At 38.3% G+C, this 17,548-nt stretch overlaps 1 protein-coding gene across 1 annotated transcript in view; it reads right to left on the reverse strand.

The window, feature by feature from the left end:
- The window catches only part of PIK3C2G (phosphatidylinositol-4-phosphate 3-kinase catalytic subunit type 2 gamma), a 487,933-nt gene that overhangs the window by 340,862 nt on the left and 129,523 nt on the right, over positions 1–17,548 (reverse strand). The window contains exons 11-12 of the mRNA XM_068970622.1: positions 13,998–14,196; positions 4,478–4,600 (exon numbers count right to left, since the gene is read on the reverse strand). Of these exons, the coding sequence (XP_068826723.1) occupies positions 4,478–4,600; positions 13,998–14,196 (322 nt within the window). The remainder of the gene's footprint in view (positions 1–4,477; positions 4,601–13,997; positions 14,197–17,548) is intronic.

A 17,548-nucleotide genomic window follows, 5' to 3' on the forward strand; every position in this document is an offset into this window, starting at 1 on the left:
AAGGAAATCAAGCCTGACTATTCACTGGAAGGACTGTTGTTGAAGCTGAGGCCCCAAAACTTTGACCACCTGATGTGAAGAGCTGACTCACTGGAAAAGACCCTGATTCTGGGAAAGACTGAAGGCAAAAGGGGAAGAAGGTGGCTGATGATGAGGGGGTTAGATAGCATCACTGACTCAATGGACATGAATTTGAGCAAGCTCTGGGAGCCTGGGAAATCCCATGGACAGAGGATCCTGATAGGCTACAGTCCATGGGGTTGCAAGAGCCAGACACAACTTAGTGACTAAATCACCACCAGGAGATAGTAGAGGACAGAGAAGCTTGGTATGTTGCAGTCCATGGGGTTGCAAAGAGGTGGACACAACTTAGTGACTACACAACAACGACAACAGGCAGCATTCAGCCTCAGGAATAAGGAACAGGTAATTCACACCAGTGACCATAACTGATTCTGAGGAAATACACATCTTTCCCCTCAACATGCTATTCTCTGAGATGGAGAGATCTAGGTACAGGTGTAAAAAGACATCTAACAAAAGGAAAAGACAGAAGAGCTATTTTAGAGGTAAAATGGATAACTAATAATTGACCGACAGCATATTAGTAGAATAGGACAATGACAAATTGAAGATGAATTTCAGGCTCCTAGATTATGTTAGTGGATCCTTTTAACTGATAGAAAACACAGATAAGGAATTTGGGGTAGGTGACTTACATGCGGCTTATGGCATACTGTCACTGAGTTAATAATAACTCAGAGATGTCAATATGTAAACTGGGTGCGGAGATGAGTCAAAGGATTCAATTCAAATTTGGCCCTGTGACTAAACAGATGTTCTTTGAGTGATTAATTTAACCTTTTTAAGCCTTGTCTATCTATAAAAAGGAAAAAATAATATAAAACACAATACGTGATACATGGTAGATTGTATATCAGCAGTATATTCATTATCCCATCAACAATGTAATAAATAACTTATATTAGCCATTGTAAAACAGATGAAATATAATTATAGTTAAAAGTAAGGGAAGGGACATACATATACCTATGGCTGACTCATGTTGATATATGGCAGAAACAAACAAAATATTGTAAAGCAATTATCCTCCAATGAACAAATTTTTTAAAAAAGGAAGGAGAGAAAACAATGGAAAGGCTAAAGAAAATTTATTTTTCAATATTAGCAAAATTTAGACTATTGAAAATTAAATTATCACACATTTAGTTATCCAAAAGTTGTTCTTATCATTCATATTTTTTCACAGTTATAATATTCATTCAGTGTAATGTGGACTATTTCTCAGCTTAAAAAGAAGCTCTGAAACTCAACATAAAATGTTGATGATTTTGTGAAATGCACAGTACTTTCTTGAATATTCTCTTTTACCTGTAATTGACTTTCTATTTAGTTTTCATAATTTTGTGTCAGGATGGAAGCTATAATTTCACTTTATTTCTCATATAATCTGGAATGTTCTTTTTCCCATTGAGTCTCTCTTCTTCATGTGTAACTTCACTTATTAGTGAGCTTTTCAAATCAAGAATGACAAAACATTCGATAAGTTACAGTGGATAGTTACTGCCAATCTCCATTTTGTCATTTTTATTAACAAAAATAAATTCTTCTAGAGTAAGAATATATATTTTATAGTTATTTATTCATTTTCTTGAATACATATGGATTTTTAAGCCAGAATAATCTCACAGTCACTGAGAAATCCTTTTTATTAACTTCTACATGGCTATTGAAAAATCAAAGGAATGAACTTTACACAAAAAAGGAAGAAAAATACTTTGAGCTAATTCAATAAGTGAAGTAAGATTGCTTCTCTATATCTACAAACTTCAAATTTTAACCATATGCTCGCCTTACTCTACTTTTTAAAAATGAGTAAAAACTAATTTTTTTCTTAAACATTCTTTGCTTCCATATAAGACAGTTTTTCTAAAATCAGAATAACTTTTTGATAGAGAAATTGGGAGATTTAAAAAGTCACACTGTATAGAATTCCCCTATTAATACTGATATAAAATAATGGACCATTGTAAGGACTTTGACTTTTGTCTGAGTGAAAGGGGGAGCCATTTCAGGATTATAAAACAGCAGAGTGAGGTAGCCTGACTCACATTTTAAAAGATGTTACTTGAGCTGTTGTATGAGAAGCATTATAAAGGTGCAAGAGAAGTAGGGTGACTATTACAAGGCAGTTGTAGGAATACAGGGGAGATATGATGGTGGCCTAGACAAAGGAAAGTAACAAGAAGTAACACTCTGGAAATATTCTGAGGAGAGAGCCAGTAGGATATCCGAGACATGGGTCTGAGAGAAGGAAATTCAGGCTAAGGATCTGATCTAAACAACCCAAACTGGAAATGATCATCCAGGGTGGCCATCCATGGGTAGGACAAATTTGGAGTGTAAGATCAAGAGTTTAGTTTTAGACATGTTGAGTGAATAAGTACGAAGTTTGTGACCGATGCCTGGGTTGGTGATATAAATTTGGGAGTCGCTGGCATACAGATGGCATTTAATGCTGTGTGACTATAAGAGAAAACTAAGCCTATAAATATAGATAGAACAGAGGAAGCTTGAGGGCTAGGACTATGAGCAGTCTGGGAGAAGAAAAGGATACGGAGAAGGAATGTCCAGTGAGGGAGGCAGAAAGCTAAAAGAATGTGGGAAACAGCTCTTAATAGATTATGTAAAATGAAGACAGAGAAACAAACGTCAGATTTAGCTCTGCAGGTCACTGGTGACTCTAACGATCAATTTCAGTGGAAAAGAGATGATGAAAGCCTGACTGGAGTATGTTTTAAAGCAGGGGAAAAAGCTGAAGAAAGTGAATACAGACAACTCTTTGGAAGGGTTTTGCTGCAAAGTAGAGAGAAAAATGGCATAGCTAGCTGCTGTTGAAACAATAAAGCAGAGGTATTATTTTTTTAAGTTCAAGATTAAGAACTATTTGCAGAATATAAATATTCAGCCTAGGGTTTTATATGTTGTAAGAAAGTATGAAAATCACAGTAAAAACCTCAGTTTTGGAGTCAGAGTGCATCTGAGCACTGGTTCTGTCATTCGCTGGTTGTGGGACGTGGGCCAAGTTAATATGTGGCAGAAACCAGCAAAATATTGTAAAGCAATTATCCTCTAATGAACCAATTTTTTTAAAAAAAGGAAGAAGAGAAAACAACGGAAAGGCTAAAGAAAATTTATTTTTCAATATTAGCAAAATTTAGACTATTGAAAATTAAATTATCACACATTTAGTTATCCAAAAGTTGTTCTTATCATTCATATTTTTTCACAGTTATAATATTCATTCAATGTAATGTGGACTATTTCTCAGCTTAAAAAGAAGCTCTGAAACTCAACATAAAATGTTGATGATTTTGTGACATGCACAGTACTTTCTTGAATATTCTCTTTTACCTGTAATTGACTTTCTATTTAGTTTTCATAATTTTGTGTCAGGATGGAAGCTATAATTTCACTTTATTTCTCATATAATCTCGAATGTTCTTTTTCCCATTGAGTCTCTCTTCTTCATGTGATTTTAGAATTAGGAAATTTTTCTTTTGAATTGTTTAAAAGATGGCTTATATATGTCAGTTGAAAACAACCATGGATAAGCTTTAATTAAGTCAGAAGAAAAGTGAAAGTCACTCAGTCGTGTCCAACACTTTGTGACCCCATGGACTATACAGTCCATGGAATTCTCCAGGCCAGAAAACTGGAGTGGGTAGCTGTTTCCTTCTGCATGGGATCTTCCTGACCCAGGAACCGAACCAGGGTATCCTAATGCTAGTAATTGAGCTGGTTAATATATTTTTGGGGAGTCACTTATTACATAACATTCATTCACTTGCCAAGCCACATTTGCTGGACTTTTACTGTGTCTGGTGCTGCTTTAGCTGTTAGGGATAAAATCTGAAAATTAAATAAATAAATAGATAGATAGATAAAGATCTTGGTAGGAGTTGATTATCCCAAATTAGAGGACATTTTACACAATGCATAGATAGTTACTGTACAAAAACTTGATTGCTTAAATAAATTTGCAATTGGCTTTTGGGAGAAAATGGAGATTACATATATCATTAGGTGACATCTTTCTTCTTTGTTATAACTGAAATCTATCTCCCTCCAATACCAACAGAGGGTATTTCTTTTATCCCCAGTCTACAAATGATTTATAATTCTCCTTTTCCCAATTTCCCTCTTTGAGCAGCTCAACAATATAGATTGGATATTTATCTAGATTTTTAAAGGCACCTTTAATCTGTTGAATTGAAGTCAGTTACCTAGTATGCTTAGCATATTTACCACATCTCTGAATCAAATCAAGCAGCTACATTAAAAAAAATATATATATATATATCTTTCACTTAGAAGCAGCAGGGGAGAGGGGAAGTGGAAGGAACCCTGGTCTTTATTAGACAAATAATCCTTCCAGAATAAAGATTAAACTTACGTTTCATTCCAGTTGACCAAGGAAAAGAACAACTTTTTGACAGGAATATTTCTGCAGTTTCTCACTTGGCACAGCTTCTTTCCAGCGTATGTAAGCCAACAGGAGAAAGAAAATGCTTTATAGCTAAAAAGAAACAATATTGATTCAATAAGTTGAACACTGTGAAGGAAGCAGTTTTCTATGTGGGTCAGTTATTTTATAGTTAAAAGTCAAATGATAAAGTGATGTTTGTTTGTACAGAGTGTACTTTAAAAATTACTAAGAATTTATGTTTGGCGGCTTCAGCAAAATTGAAGAATAATGGGAAGTCCTAGACCCTCTTTCCCCTGCTGGAGACACCAATTCAACAATACATGGATCAGTTTCCTTTGCAAGAAATCCAGAAACAAGTTAAAAGGCTCTTGCACCCAAGCACAAAACCAGTCACAATGAAATCAGTAGGAAAATTCATGGCACTCATTTTGCAGAGCCCTTTCTCCCAGCAGAGTGTCATGTGACCAGGAGAGAATTCCTAACTCCCATCTTTTCCCTGGGGTGGGAAATAGAAGACTGGAACATATGTCTGACATTCAGACTTTTTAGGGGTTTATCCAAGGGACTGGTTTCTCTCCTGCCTGAATCTGAGTGCTGAACAGAAAACAAAGGCAGCTAGTGGTCTAAACTAGCACAAACTAACTCACCACTTCCCCGAGCTCAGTGCAAAGTGAATAGGAGAAACCCCCCAACTCCCAGCATCTCCCATGGGAAAGATCTGGATTGTGATTCCAATAGGATATGATATCCCAGGGGCCATGGGATTTAGGAGAACAAAAAAGAGCTGGGAGGCTTGCTGCTGCTCCAGAGGATTTGTGGGACTGTAGGCAGAGGCTGATGCAATCTGATGATCTCTGAATTGGCAGGAAGAGAGGGGGAGCAGGGAGACTGCAGTGTGCATCCAACAGTTTGGCTTTCTTTGGAAGCTGTGTGAGGGTCTGGTTTATGTCTCATCACCAGAGCATCTATGGGACCAGGCACACTCTGAATGCTGGCGCCCAACTGAGAACAAAAAAGAGCTGGGCAGCTTAAGGAGAACCAGCAGGAAGGACCACAGGCTGACACTGGATGAAACAAGAAATTCAAGTTCTTGACAAAAGAAGTAAAACCTCTCTGAGTGTGAATTGACACACACAAATCCAGGGAGGATGCACCTACAAGAAAGGTTTGAAAATCACCAAATCTCTAGCTGATTGGTAACATTTGGTCAACCACAAATTGGCATGTGCCATGGATGCTTGCCATCTACCTCTGCAAGGATTAAATCACATGCTACTGCAATTGCTGACCTCCAACACCCCCTGAAGGAGTTCAGGGTAGACAGCAGAAATGAGGCACTCTGTGTTTCTGGAAACTGGCAAGGACAGGTCTTATTGATAGTAAGATATTTTCAGAAACTGAGTTTATGAGCCTCATGCTTGATTTTCCTCATATCTCAAAAAACACTAAAATCCTTCATATCTTGAAAAGCACTAAAATGATCATTTATCATGACTAGCAGAAGCTTCACAAAACCAACAGAAGCTTTCTACAAAAAATATGTGCTTGATTGCATGTACTCCCCCTTCACCAAAGTCACATATATGCTGTCCGTTCCCCCTGCCTCTTTGGAGCTGTTTTTCAGAGCTATCTGAGGTGCTCTCTTGCAGACTAGAGTCCTCATATGGCGCCAAATAAAACTTGAACTCACAACTCTCACGTTATGCATCTTTTTTTAAAGCAACAATTCTTTCCTTGTATGAAACCAGTCCATAAGGACTGGGAGAGGTAGCTATTTTTTGTTTTTTGTTTTTTTTAATGCTCAAATCTCAATACAAAGTAAAACAAGGTATACAATGAAAGAGGCAAACATGGGCCCAATCAAAGGAACAAGATAAATCTCCAGAAGTGAACTGAAAGTTGCTCAGTCGTGTCCAACTCTTTGTGACCCCATGGACTTTATTGTCCATGTATAGTCCATGGGATTTTCCAGGCCAAAATACTGGAGTGGGTAGCCTTTCCCTTCTCCAGGGGATCTTCCCAACCCAGGGATCGAACCCAGGTTTCCTACATTGCAGGCAGATTCTTTACCAACTGAGCCACAGGGAAGCCCTGAGAGTCAAAATGCATTTCTAAATCATTTCTGAGAATGAAAGGATGAAAAATGAGGTTAGGCTAGATAAACTTACTATCTGCAAAGTCAATAATTTTGTATGAATCTAACTGACATTACAAAGATCCTCCAGTTGTTTCTCTACCAGGTCTCTCAGTGAAAGAACAAAATTAGAAATCAAAGAGAAAGTGCAAACAACGCTCAAGTGTTGTTCACTGGAAAGCCAAGTTTATTTAAGGATATCAACATAAAATGGTACCAGGGCTGGAAAGCAAAGACCTTTATAACGGATGAATTAAAGCAACAAGTGCAGACACAGAACTAACACTCTTTTATTTCCCTCAGAAAAGGGTAAGTTCTGACATCACCATATTGACCAACTTCATGAAATGTTATGAATACATCAAAATTGTGGAGAGTTGGTTTATGCTAAAAGAAAAATCTCCAGAAAACAATCTTAAAGAAATGGAAGCATATGAACTACCCAACAAAGAATAAAATATATACATATATATACACACACATGCTCAATAAGCTCAGAAAAATAATGCATAAACAAAATAAGAATATTAAAAAAAAAGAAAAATATTAAGAAGAAATTTTGGAGCTGAAGAATACAACAACTGAGTTGAAAAAAATCAACAGGTGGATTCAAGAACATACTGGATCAGGCAGAAGAAAAAATCAGTAAGCTCAGTCGTAGGTATTTGAAATTATTCAGAGAAACAAGAAAAATGAAGAGTGGAGAAAGTCTAAGGGACTTACGGGACACAACCAATAGGACAAACAAACACATTATTTGAGTCCCAGAAGATGACTGAGAGAAAAAGGCAGAAAGCTGATCTGAAGAAATAATGGCTGAAAACTTATTAATTGTGGGAAATGAAATGGACATCGAATTTCAAGAAGCCTAATGGTCTAAACTAGGATGAGCCGAAGGAAGACCATACTAAAACACATTAAAATTAAACTATTGGAAGTCAAACACAAAGAGAGAACTTTGAAAGCAGCAAGAGAAAAGTGATCTGCCACATAAAAGGGATCTCATCAGTTTTTCAGCAGATTTCTCTGCAGAAACCTTGAAGGCCAGAGGGAGTGAGATGATATATTCAAAGTTCTGAAAGAAAAAAAAAAATGTATCTGGCAAAGCTGTCCTTCAAAAATGAAGGCGAAATAAATACTTCCTCAGGTAAAAAGCTGAGGGAGTTCATCATCACTAGACCTCACTCAACATGAAATGCTAAAGGGAATCCTTCAAGTGGAAATGAAAGGATGCTAGATAGCAACAGCAGAGCATAAAAGTAGGAAAGCTTGCTGGTAAAGGGAAGCACATAGACAAAAACAGAATACTGTAAGACTGTAATGGTGATACATGAATAACTTTTAACTCTGCTATAGCATTTAAAGGGACAAAGTATAGAAAACTTTAATGATAACAATATATAAAATTTAAGAAGATGCAATTTGTGGTCTTAGTAACACAAAGTATGATGAAGGAAGAAGAGTAGAGAATTTGTATATGACTAAAGAATGCTCAAACTACCGCACAATTGCACTCATCTCACACGCTAAGTAAGTAATGCTCAAAATTCTCCAAGCCAGGCTTCAGCAATATGTGAACTGTGAACTTCCTGATGTTCAAGCTGGTTTTAGAAAAGGCAGAGGAACCAGAGATCAAATTGTCAACATCCGCTGGATCATGGAAAAAGCAAGAGAGTTCCAGAAAATCATCTACTTCTGCTTTATTGACTATGCCAAAGCCTTTGACTGTGTGAATCACAATAAACTGTGGAAAATTCTTCAAGAGATGGGAATACCAGACCACCTGACCTACCTCTTGAGAAATCTGTATGCAGGTCAGGAAGCAACAGTTAGAACTGGACATGGAACAACAGACTGGTTCCAAATAGGAAAAGGAGCACGTCAAGGCTGTATATTGTCACCCTGCTTATTTAACTTATATTTAGAGTACATCATGAGAAATGCTGGGCTGGATGAAGCACAAGCTGAAATCAAGATTGCTAGGAGAAAAATCAATAACCTCAGATATGCAGATGACACCACCCTTATGGCAGAAAGTGAAGAAGAACTAAAAAGCCTCTTGATGAAAGTAAAAGAGGAGAGTGAAAAGGTTGGTTTAAAGCTCAACATTCAGAAAACGAAGATCATGGCATCTGGTCCTATCACTTCATGGGAAATAGATGGGGAAACATTGATGTCAGACTTTTTATTTATTTATTTACTTATTTATTTGAGCTCCAAAATCACTGCAGATGGTGATTGCAGCCATGAAATGAAAAGACACTTACTCCTTGGAATTAAAGTTATGACCAACCTAGATAGCATATTCAAAAGCAGAGATATTACTTTGCCAACTAAGGTCCATCTAGTCAAGGCTATGGTTTTTCCTGTGGTCATGTATGGATGTGAGAGTTGGACTGTTAAGAAGGCTGAGTGCCAAAGAATTGATGCTTTTGAACTGTGGTGTTGGAGAAGACTCTTGAGAGTCCCTTGGACTGCAGGGAGATCCAACCAATGCATTCTGAAGGAGATCAGCCCTGGGATTTCTTTGGAAGGAATGATGCTAAAGCTGAAACTCCAGTACTTTGGCCACCTCATGCGAAAAGTTGACTCTTTGGAAAAGACTCTGATGCTGGGAGGGTTTGGGGGCAGGAGGAGAATGGGGACAACAGAGGATGAGATGGCTGGATGGCATCACAGACTCGATGGGTGTGAGTCTGAGTGAACACCAGGAGTTGGTGATGGACCGGGAGGCCTGGAGTGCTGAGATTCATGGTGTCACAGAGAGTCGGACACGACTGAGTGACTGAACTGAACTGAAAGTGAAGTATTGAAAAGCAGAGACATTACTTTGCCAACAAAGGTCTGTCTAGTCAAGGCTATGGTTTTTCCAGTGGTCATGTATGGATGTGAGAGTTGGACTGTGAAGAAAGCTGAGTGCCGAAGAATTGATGCTTTTGAACTGTGGTGTTAGAGAAGACTCTTGAGAGTCCCTTGGACTGCAAGGAGATGCCACCAGTCCATCCTAAAGGAGACCAGTTCTGCATGTTCATTGGAAGGACTGATGTTGAACCGTAACTCTAATACTCTGGCCACCTGATGTGAAGAACTGACTCATTTGAAAAGACCCTGATGCTGGGAAAGATTGAGGGCAGGAGGAGAAGGGGACGACAGAGGATGAGATGGCTAGATGGCATCACCGACTTGACGGACATGAGTTTGAGTGAACTCCGGGAGTTGGTGATGGACAGGGAGGCCTGGTGTGCTGTGATTCATAGGGTTGGAAAAAGTCAGACATGACTGGGCGACTGAACTGAAATGAAAGTGAAGTTGTAACAAAATTTTAAAAAGTGAAGTTATTAAACAATGTTTTAAATATAATATGTATTATGTAAGGCCCATTGTCACCACAAAGAAAGCAACCACAATATAGATGATACACAAAAGAAATTAAGAAAGGAATTGAAGTGTATCATTATAAAAATTCATCAGGACACTAAGGAAAGTGGCAAAACAGGAAAAGAGGGACAAAAATGCTACAAAACAGATAACGATGCAAAAAAATGGCAAAAGTAAGTCCTTCTCTATCATTAATTATATTAGATATAAATTAAATTCTACAATGAGAAGAAACAGCATAATTGAATGGATTAGTAAAAAAGATCCAACCATATGCTGTCTATATTTAAGGACACACCTGAAAGTGAAAGGACAGAAAAAGATATTCCATATATGATAATCAAAAGAGCAGGAGTGGCCATACTTATGCAAGACAAAATAGACTTTAAGTTAAAGCTGTCACAACAGACAAAAACATTATATAATGTTAAAGAGGTCAATTTACTAACAGGATACAATAGCTGTAAATATACATGCACCCCAAATTGAAGCAAATATCTTAAGCAAACACTGAAGGGATGAAAAGGAGAATTAGAAAATAACACAATAATAACAGAAGATCTCAATACTGGTTACAATTAATAGAACAATCAGAAAGAAGCTCAATAAGGAAACAGAGGGTTTTAATAACCCTATAGTCCAAATGAACCTAGTAGACATAGAACATTCCACCTAACCTCAGGGCAATATACATTCTTCTCAAGCTTGGATCTTTCTCTAGCACAGATCACAAAATTGGTCATGGAACAAGTCTTAACAAATTTTAAAAAACTGAAATCATGCCAAGTATATTTTTGACCACAATGGAATACAAGTAGAAATCAGTGGCAGGAAAAAAAAAAAAAAAACCTGGAAAAATTCTCAAATTAATGTTAATTAACACTTCTTAGTTTCTGTTTCTTTTTTTTTATTCTACTGAAATATAGTTATTGTACAATATTACATTGGGCTTCCCTAGTAGCTCAGTCAGTAAAGAATTTGCCTGCAGTGCAAGAGACCCGAGTTCAGTCCCTGGGTTGGGAAGATCCCGTGGAGAAGGAAATGGCAACACACTCCAGTATCCTTGCCTGGAAAATCTCATGGACAGAGGAACCTGGTGGATTGCAGTCCATGGGGTGGCAAAGAGTCGGGCACGACTGAGCAACTAACACACAATATTACATTAGTTCCAGGTGTACGACATAATGACCTGATGTTTGCATACATTGATGACAATGATAAGTTAAGTAACCATCTGTCCTCATACAAAGGTATTACAATATCATTGATCCATGTTTCTTATGCTGTATATTATTAATACATCCATGTGACTTATCAGTTATATAACTGGAGATTTATACCACTTAATCCTCCTCACCTATTTCACCCCCAACCCACCCCTTTCCTTCTGGCAACCACTTGTTGTTCTCTGAGAGTCTGTTTTCATTTTGTTTGTTTTTCAGATTCTACATAAGTGAGATCATGCAGTAGAAATGAGTACTTTCGAAAAACCAATGTGTCAAACAGAAATCAAAAGGGAAATTAGAAAATACCGTAAAATGTGAAAACACACACCATAACAAAACTTACGAGATATAGAAAAATCAGTTCTGAAAAAGAAGTTTAAAGCAATAAATGCTTACATTAAAAGAAGAAAGATCAAATAAAAACTACAATAAGGTACCACCTCACATTGGTCAGAACAGCCATTATCAGACAGTCTACAAACATTAAGTGCTGGAGAAGGTGTAGAGGAAAGGGAACTCTCCTACACTGTTGGTGAGAACGTAAACTGGTATTGCCACTATGGAGAACAGTATGTAGATTCCCTAAAAAGCTAAATATGGAGCTACCATATGATCCAGCAATCCCATTCCTGGCCATATATCTGGAGAAAACCATGTACCCCAGTGTTTACTGCAACAATATTTACAGTAGCTAGGACATGGAAGCAACCTAAATGTCCATCAGTGGAGGAATGGATAAAGATGGGATACACATATACAGTGGAATAATACTCAGTCGTAAAAAGAATAAAATAATGCCATTTACAGCAACATGAATGAACTTAGAAATTTTCATACTAAGTTAGACAGAGAAAGACAAAAATTGTGTGATACCACTTATAAGTGGAATCTAAACAAAAAAAAAATGTATAAATGATCTTATTTGGGCTTTCCAAGTGGCACTAGTGGTAAAGAACTCACCTGCCTATTCAGGAGACGTTAAGAGATATGGGTTCCATCCCTGGATTGGGAAGATCCCCTGGAGAAGGGCAAGGCAACCCACTCCAGTATTCTCGCTTGGAAAATCCCATGGACAGAGAAGCCTGGTAGGCTACAGCCCAAAGGGTTGCAAAGAGTTAGACACAACTGAAGCGACTTAACACACACACATGACCTTATTTACAAAATAGAAATAGAGTCACAGATGCAGAAAACAAACTTATGGTTACCAGCCAGGAAAGTGGGGGAGGGGAGGTATAAATTGGGAGATTGGGATTGATATATACACACAACTATACATTTATAAAGTAGATAACTAATAAGGACCTACTGTATAGCACAGGGAAGTCTTTTCAATACTCTGTAATGACCTACATGGGAAAAGAATCTTTAAGAGTGGATACATGTATATGTATAACTGATTCACTTTACAGCAGAAACTAACAAAACATTGTAAATCAACTATGCTGCAATAAAAATTTTAAAAACAGATTTAAAAAATTAAAAATGAAAGAAGTTCACAAATAAACAATATGAATTTATACTCAAGGAACCAGAAAACAAAAAACAAATTAAGATAAAAATTAAAAGAAGAAAGAAAATAATAAAGATCAGGAGCAAAATAAGTAAAACAAAATAGAGAAACAATAGAAAAATAAACAAGACTAGATTTCCCACATACATAAACAGAAGCTCTGTGTATATAGCTTTCTCAGTATTTATCTGGCTACATAGTTTTTCCAGGTGAATTAGAATCAATAAGGGTATACTAAAGGTTTAAAAATTATGAAAACATTTGAGTAGCAGTTTGTAACATTATACATCCTCCTCCTGAAACACTTCATAAAATTAAGAAAGAGAAAGTGTAAAAGAATCCTTCCATGGATTTTAAAGAACGTTTATGTGAGATACATAGATGGTCATTTTTCTTTTTTACATACAAAGGTAAAATTTGTATTATAATTGACTCATAAATTTTGCACAGTTTCCATTTGTAAAAATACAGACCAAGATAAAAGTATCTCTCTTTTTACTAAAACTGTTTCTTTTAGCCTTTCTTTGAGATGCTAAGTGCAATGGGTTCAATAAATCCATTAGAAAATTACTATTCTCTTATCATCTTTAATTTGATTTAATCAGTATTCTCTTACAGATTTAATCCATAAGGAATTTAAAATAATTATTATAATATTACTCTAATTATGTTATTCAAGAAAATAGTACATAGCAGAATTAACCTCAAACCTGGCAATGTTCCATGCATAATTGTGGTTAATTTCTATTGTAACTCAAGTAACTCTTGGCTAATTTTCACTTTATCAAGGTACTAATCTCACAAAATATTTACCATTCACAACTTGATAGGGATCAAAGTGATTTCTTTCTATTCTTAAATACTCTCCATCTCCTTGTATGTGTGTATGCATTCTCACCCTGTGTTAATTGGCATCAGTCATTTAAACTCAAACTTAAAAAATGAAAAATTTAGGGCAATCGCTATGTGAAGATGGGCACTTTCTGTTTCTGTTATGATATATTGATAACATGCAGTTATTTTTAATAGGAGAATGGGAGAAGACTTGAGGGAAAAGGAATGTGCACTGGACTGGAAATAAAAGTGTAAATGATTTTAAAAACTTGGATACATCCATGCTGATTAAATTTCAAGATGAAACACTTGCTTCTGCAAATAAGAACAAGGCAAATTATACGCAATTAGAAGTGACACAAAACTAATTAACCCTTTTGTGGAAAAGGCATCACTACTCACCTGTGCACCCAGGTTTCCGGAATATTGTGAGCTGCATACACTGTGAAGCTAAGGTGGGAATGGAGCCCAAGATTTACACAGGAGACACTATACAGAGGTGCATGTAGAGGCTGGAAATCTGCACAGAAGCTGCTGCAATGGATATCAATTAGCTGACAGATGGATGTGGATAGTTCAGTTGTCACTTTCTCTATCAAACCTGGGGGGAGCGTGGGGAGAGGGATAGAAACCAGGTCATTTGTGAAGGGTCATATTTATCACAAACCATTCTTTACAGCTTTGAAAATTTTTATCACAAAATTTAAAGAAAACTGAATTAAAATGACCCTCTACCAACTGAAGCCAATTAGCCATCTGTGCCTCTGTATGCAGCCTGGGGTAGCTGCTATAGTGTAATTAATCAGCTTTCATTTCTTCAATTGCATAAATTTGGGAAGTGCAGCCTTTAATCACAAATCATAATTCTGGGTTATCAATTTGGCATTCTGATCAACTATAATTCACAAAATTTTTGGTCTAGATTATTATTGTTTAGAATTAATGTTCAGACAGGGACATGTTTTCTGTGTGGTTTATACCTACTTTAAACAAACTCCATCTAAGGAATTAATTATAATAAGTTTGATTATGCTATGTTTGCCATTAACTGAACACTAATCATATACATTATGCTGCCATAAAAAGAGTGCTAGTACATGGCTGGGATCCGAGGTAAGTTTAGAATAAAATATTTATGACATTTACTATATTTCTTCAAAATCGAAGCCTTACTCGAGTTTTACCATTAGTTATTTATAGGGAGTCTATTGATTATCAAAAAAGTGACTTGTCATGAAGGAAGAAAAAATTAAGAAAAAAATGAATAAAAATGCCTAACTACAGGTTTCAATAGTTTTGGGATGTCTGCAAGATGCCATGCCAATTTAGTTTAGAGCACATGAAAAGCGCTCCCTGATCATTAAATTTAAGGTAAATTTTTCTGAGAATGGTTTTCTCCCTCTTGTTAAACTCTCTGTTGGACAAATTCCAACCTGAGGAAGAGAAGCAGAAGAGGCTGATGAAATGGACTGGGCAGAACTGGTGGCCTTTGATACGAATCTGGTGCCATTAGGATGGAGAAACCTGAGGATGATGAATGTCATCTCCGGGTAGGATTCGCAGTCAGACCCTTAACAGGGTAGGTGAATAACACCCACTGCTGACATTTTGTATGCAGTAGTCAATGCATAGAAAATCATAAGATGCTCATGACTTGCAATTATTTTTTAATATTCAACTATGCTGTTTCAGTAGTTAGGTGAATAACCTCATGTAAAAAATTGTATTTTAAAAATTATTCCTTTTTTTCCCTAGAAGAAGAAACTCTTTAATGGACAATACTTAAGTGGCAAAGAGTCTTAAGAGATGAAGGTATAATACGAAGTGTTATCAATGGAGCCCTTCTACTCTTCTGGGTTACTCATGCCTGACTTTGCTGACAAGTCTCGAAGGTCGCAAGGCTCCTGTGGCTGTGATCAAGACCACTCGGTACTTCAGGCCTTGTTCAGTCCCCCCAAAAGGCCTCCTTAAATCCCACAGGAGGGTCTTGGTAGACGAGAGTGAGGCAGAAAACCCTGCGTTCCTATATCCATCCTGGGCCAGAAATATGTACAGAAATGCCGTATTTCAGATATTTCTCCTTTTCGGCCGCCTTGTTCTGGAGAAATTAAATGAAAATGCAGTGCCATCAGCGCGGAACAGAGGCGTAGGAACCGTGTTCTTGGCGGCGGTTCTCACGTTGGGAACGGCCGCCGGCTGCGGAGGAGGGCCTGCGGAGGACAGCTGGCCCTCCAGGCGGTACTTGGGCGGGAGACACCATATCCAGAGGCCTGAAGCCCGTGCTGCTGAGCATCCGTAGCAATCCTAGGCTTCTGGGCGGGACCACGGGGAAAGTGATGGGGCCCTGGCGGAGGGACGGGCGGAGCCAGCCTGTGTGGGGAAAGGCAGAAGATTATGTCTCCGTCCTCCTGATCCTAGGCCTCCGCACATGGTTGCTGCTCCAGAAGTCAAGCCTCCATTTGACTTCCGTCTCGGCTTCCTGCACAGCCTCCATTTCCCGGAGGAGAAGGGCTGAGACAGGAGCTGATTGGCCTCGACAGGCAGCCTTCCCCCAGCAGGGCTGAGCTAAGTTTGAGGCTGAACATGCCTGTTTGCAGATGATGACTGAGGTTTCTGTAGCGCGAGGAAGGGACCGATGGACATTTCCTTCCATTTCAACCCCAAGCTTGCTAGTTGGACACCAGTTAGTTCTGGTTCACGACTCCGGGGTCAGAGTGCAGGCCTTTTCAAGCCAGGCATCCACGTGATACTGGCAGTGTCAGTTGCGGAGCAGGGCTGCTTGGCCTTGGCTTTGTAGTGGTCCAGCCTGAACGCCTGTTCTCGCTCTCCAGATTGCAGGTTCTTAGCCCACTGGTTGAGCAGGGCTGGTGGTGCTCACGTCATAGAAGGGGTCCCGGATGCCAGGTCCAGGGCGGGCTCCTTCCACGCCCTCCCTTCCCCCGCCTCCCTACCCCTCGGGCGGCTGGGTCATGTGCAGCCGTGAGTCCCCAAGACCACAGCCCAGAAGAGCGAGGTCGCCAAGCCCTTGGCAGCTGAGGAGACGTTGACAGAACAAGTAAGTGAATCTTTAGATCTTATGTTCTCAAGATCTGCTGTGATTTTAAAAAAATTCTCATAACATTTTATTTTACTTACTGTGCCATATTTAAAGGTTTTTATATTTTGAGGTATAGAAAAAGAAATGTCCATTAAGATTATGAAAGGGACCAAGTGTGGGAGCAGGGTTCCCGGATGGTCCAGTAGTTAAGAATCCGAACACTTACACTGCAGTAGGTGCGATTCAAGCTAAGATCCTACCAGCCACGCAGTTCGACCAATAATAATAATGATGATAAAAAGATGATGAATGGAACAAGTGGGACAAGTCACAAATTTGGCATAAGTGTATTCAGTGTGGAGTCACATCACACAGTATTGTTTTTTTGAGACACGTGTACTTTCTCATAAGTAGTTTCCAAAACGGAAATTGCTTTTTGGTTCTTGTGTGCTGTGCTTAGTTGCTCAGCCGCATAGGACTTCTTTCAACCCCATGGATTGTAGCCCACCAGATACCTCTGTCCATGGGGATTCTCCAGTCAAGAATACTGGAGTGCGTTGCCATGCCCTCCCCCAGGGTATCTTTCCCAACCCAGGAATCCAACTGGGGTTTCCTGCATTGCAGGCAGATTCTTTTGGTTATTAGTTGGTTTGAAAAGAAATTAGCAGAATGAGCTAGACGCTTCCTCCAATAGTATGTGTGCAGTGTTCCATTGCCCAGGAAAGAGGCCAGCTTCTGCATGGAGCTTCTTCCCACATCCTGTCCCTCAGTAGCTCTGCCCATAATTAAACATTTTGTTGTTGTTGTCCAACACATGCTATTATTCACTTAGTTATTCATAAATTTGTACAAAATTTATGAGATGGCCAAATTCTACTTACTTGCTGTGTTTCTAAAATTGTGTCCTTTGTTGAAA

Source organism: Capricornis sumatraensis, chromosome 4 (genome assembly GCF_032405125.1).
Source record: "Capricornis sumatraensis isolate serow.1 chromosome 4, serow.2, whole genome shotgun sequence".
NCBI lineage: Eukaryota > Metazoa > Chordata > Mammalia > Artiodactyla > Bovidae > Capricornis > Capricornis sumatraensis.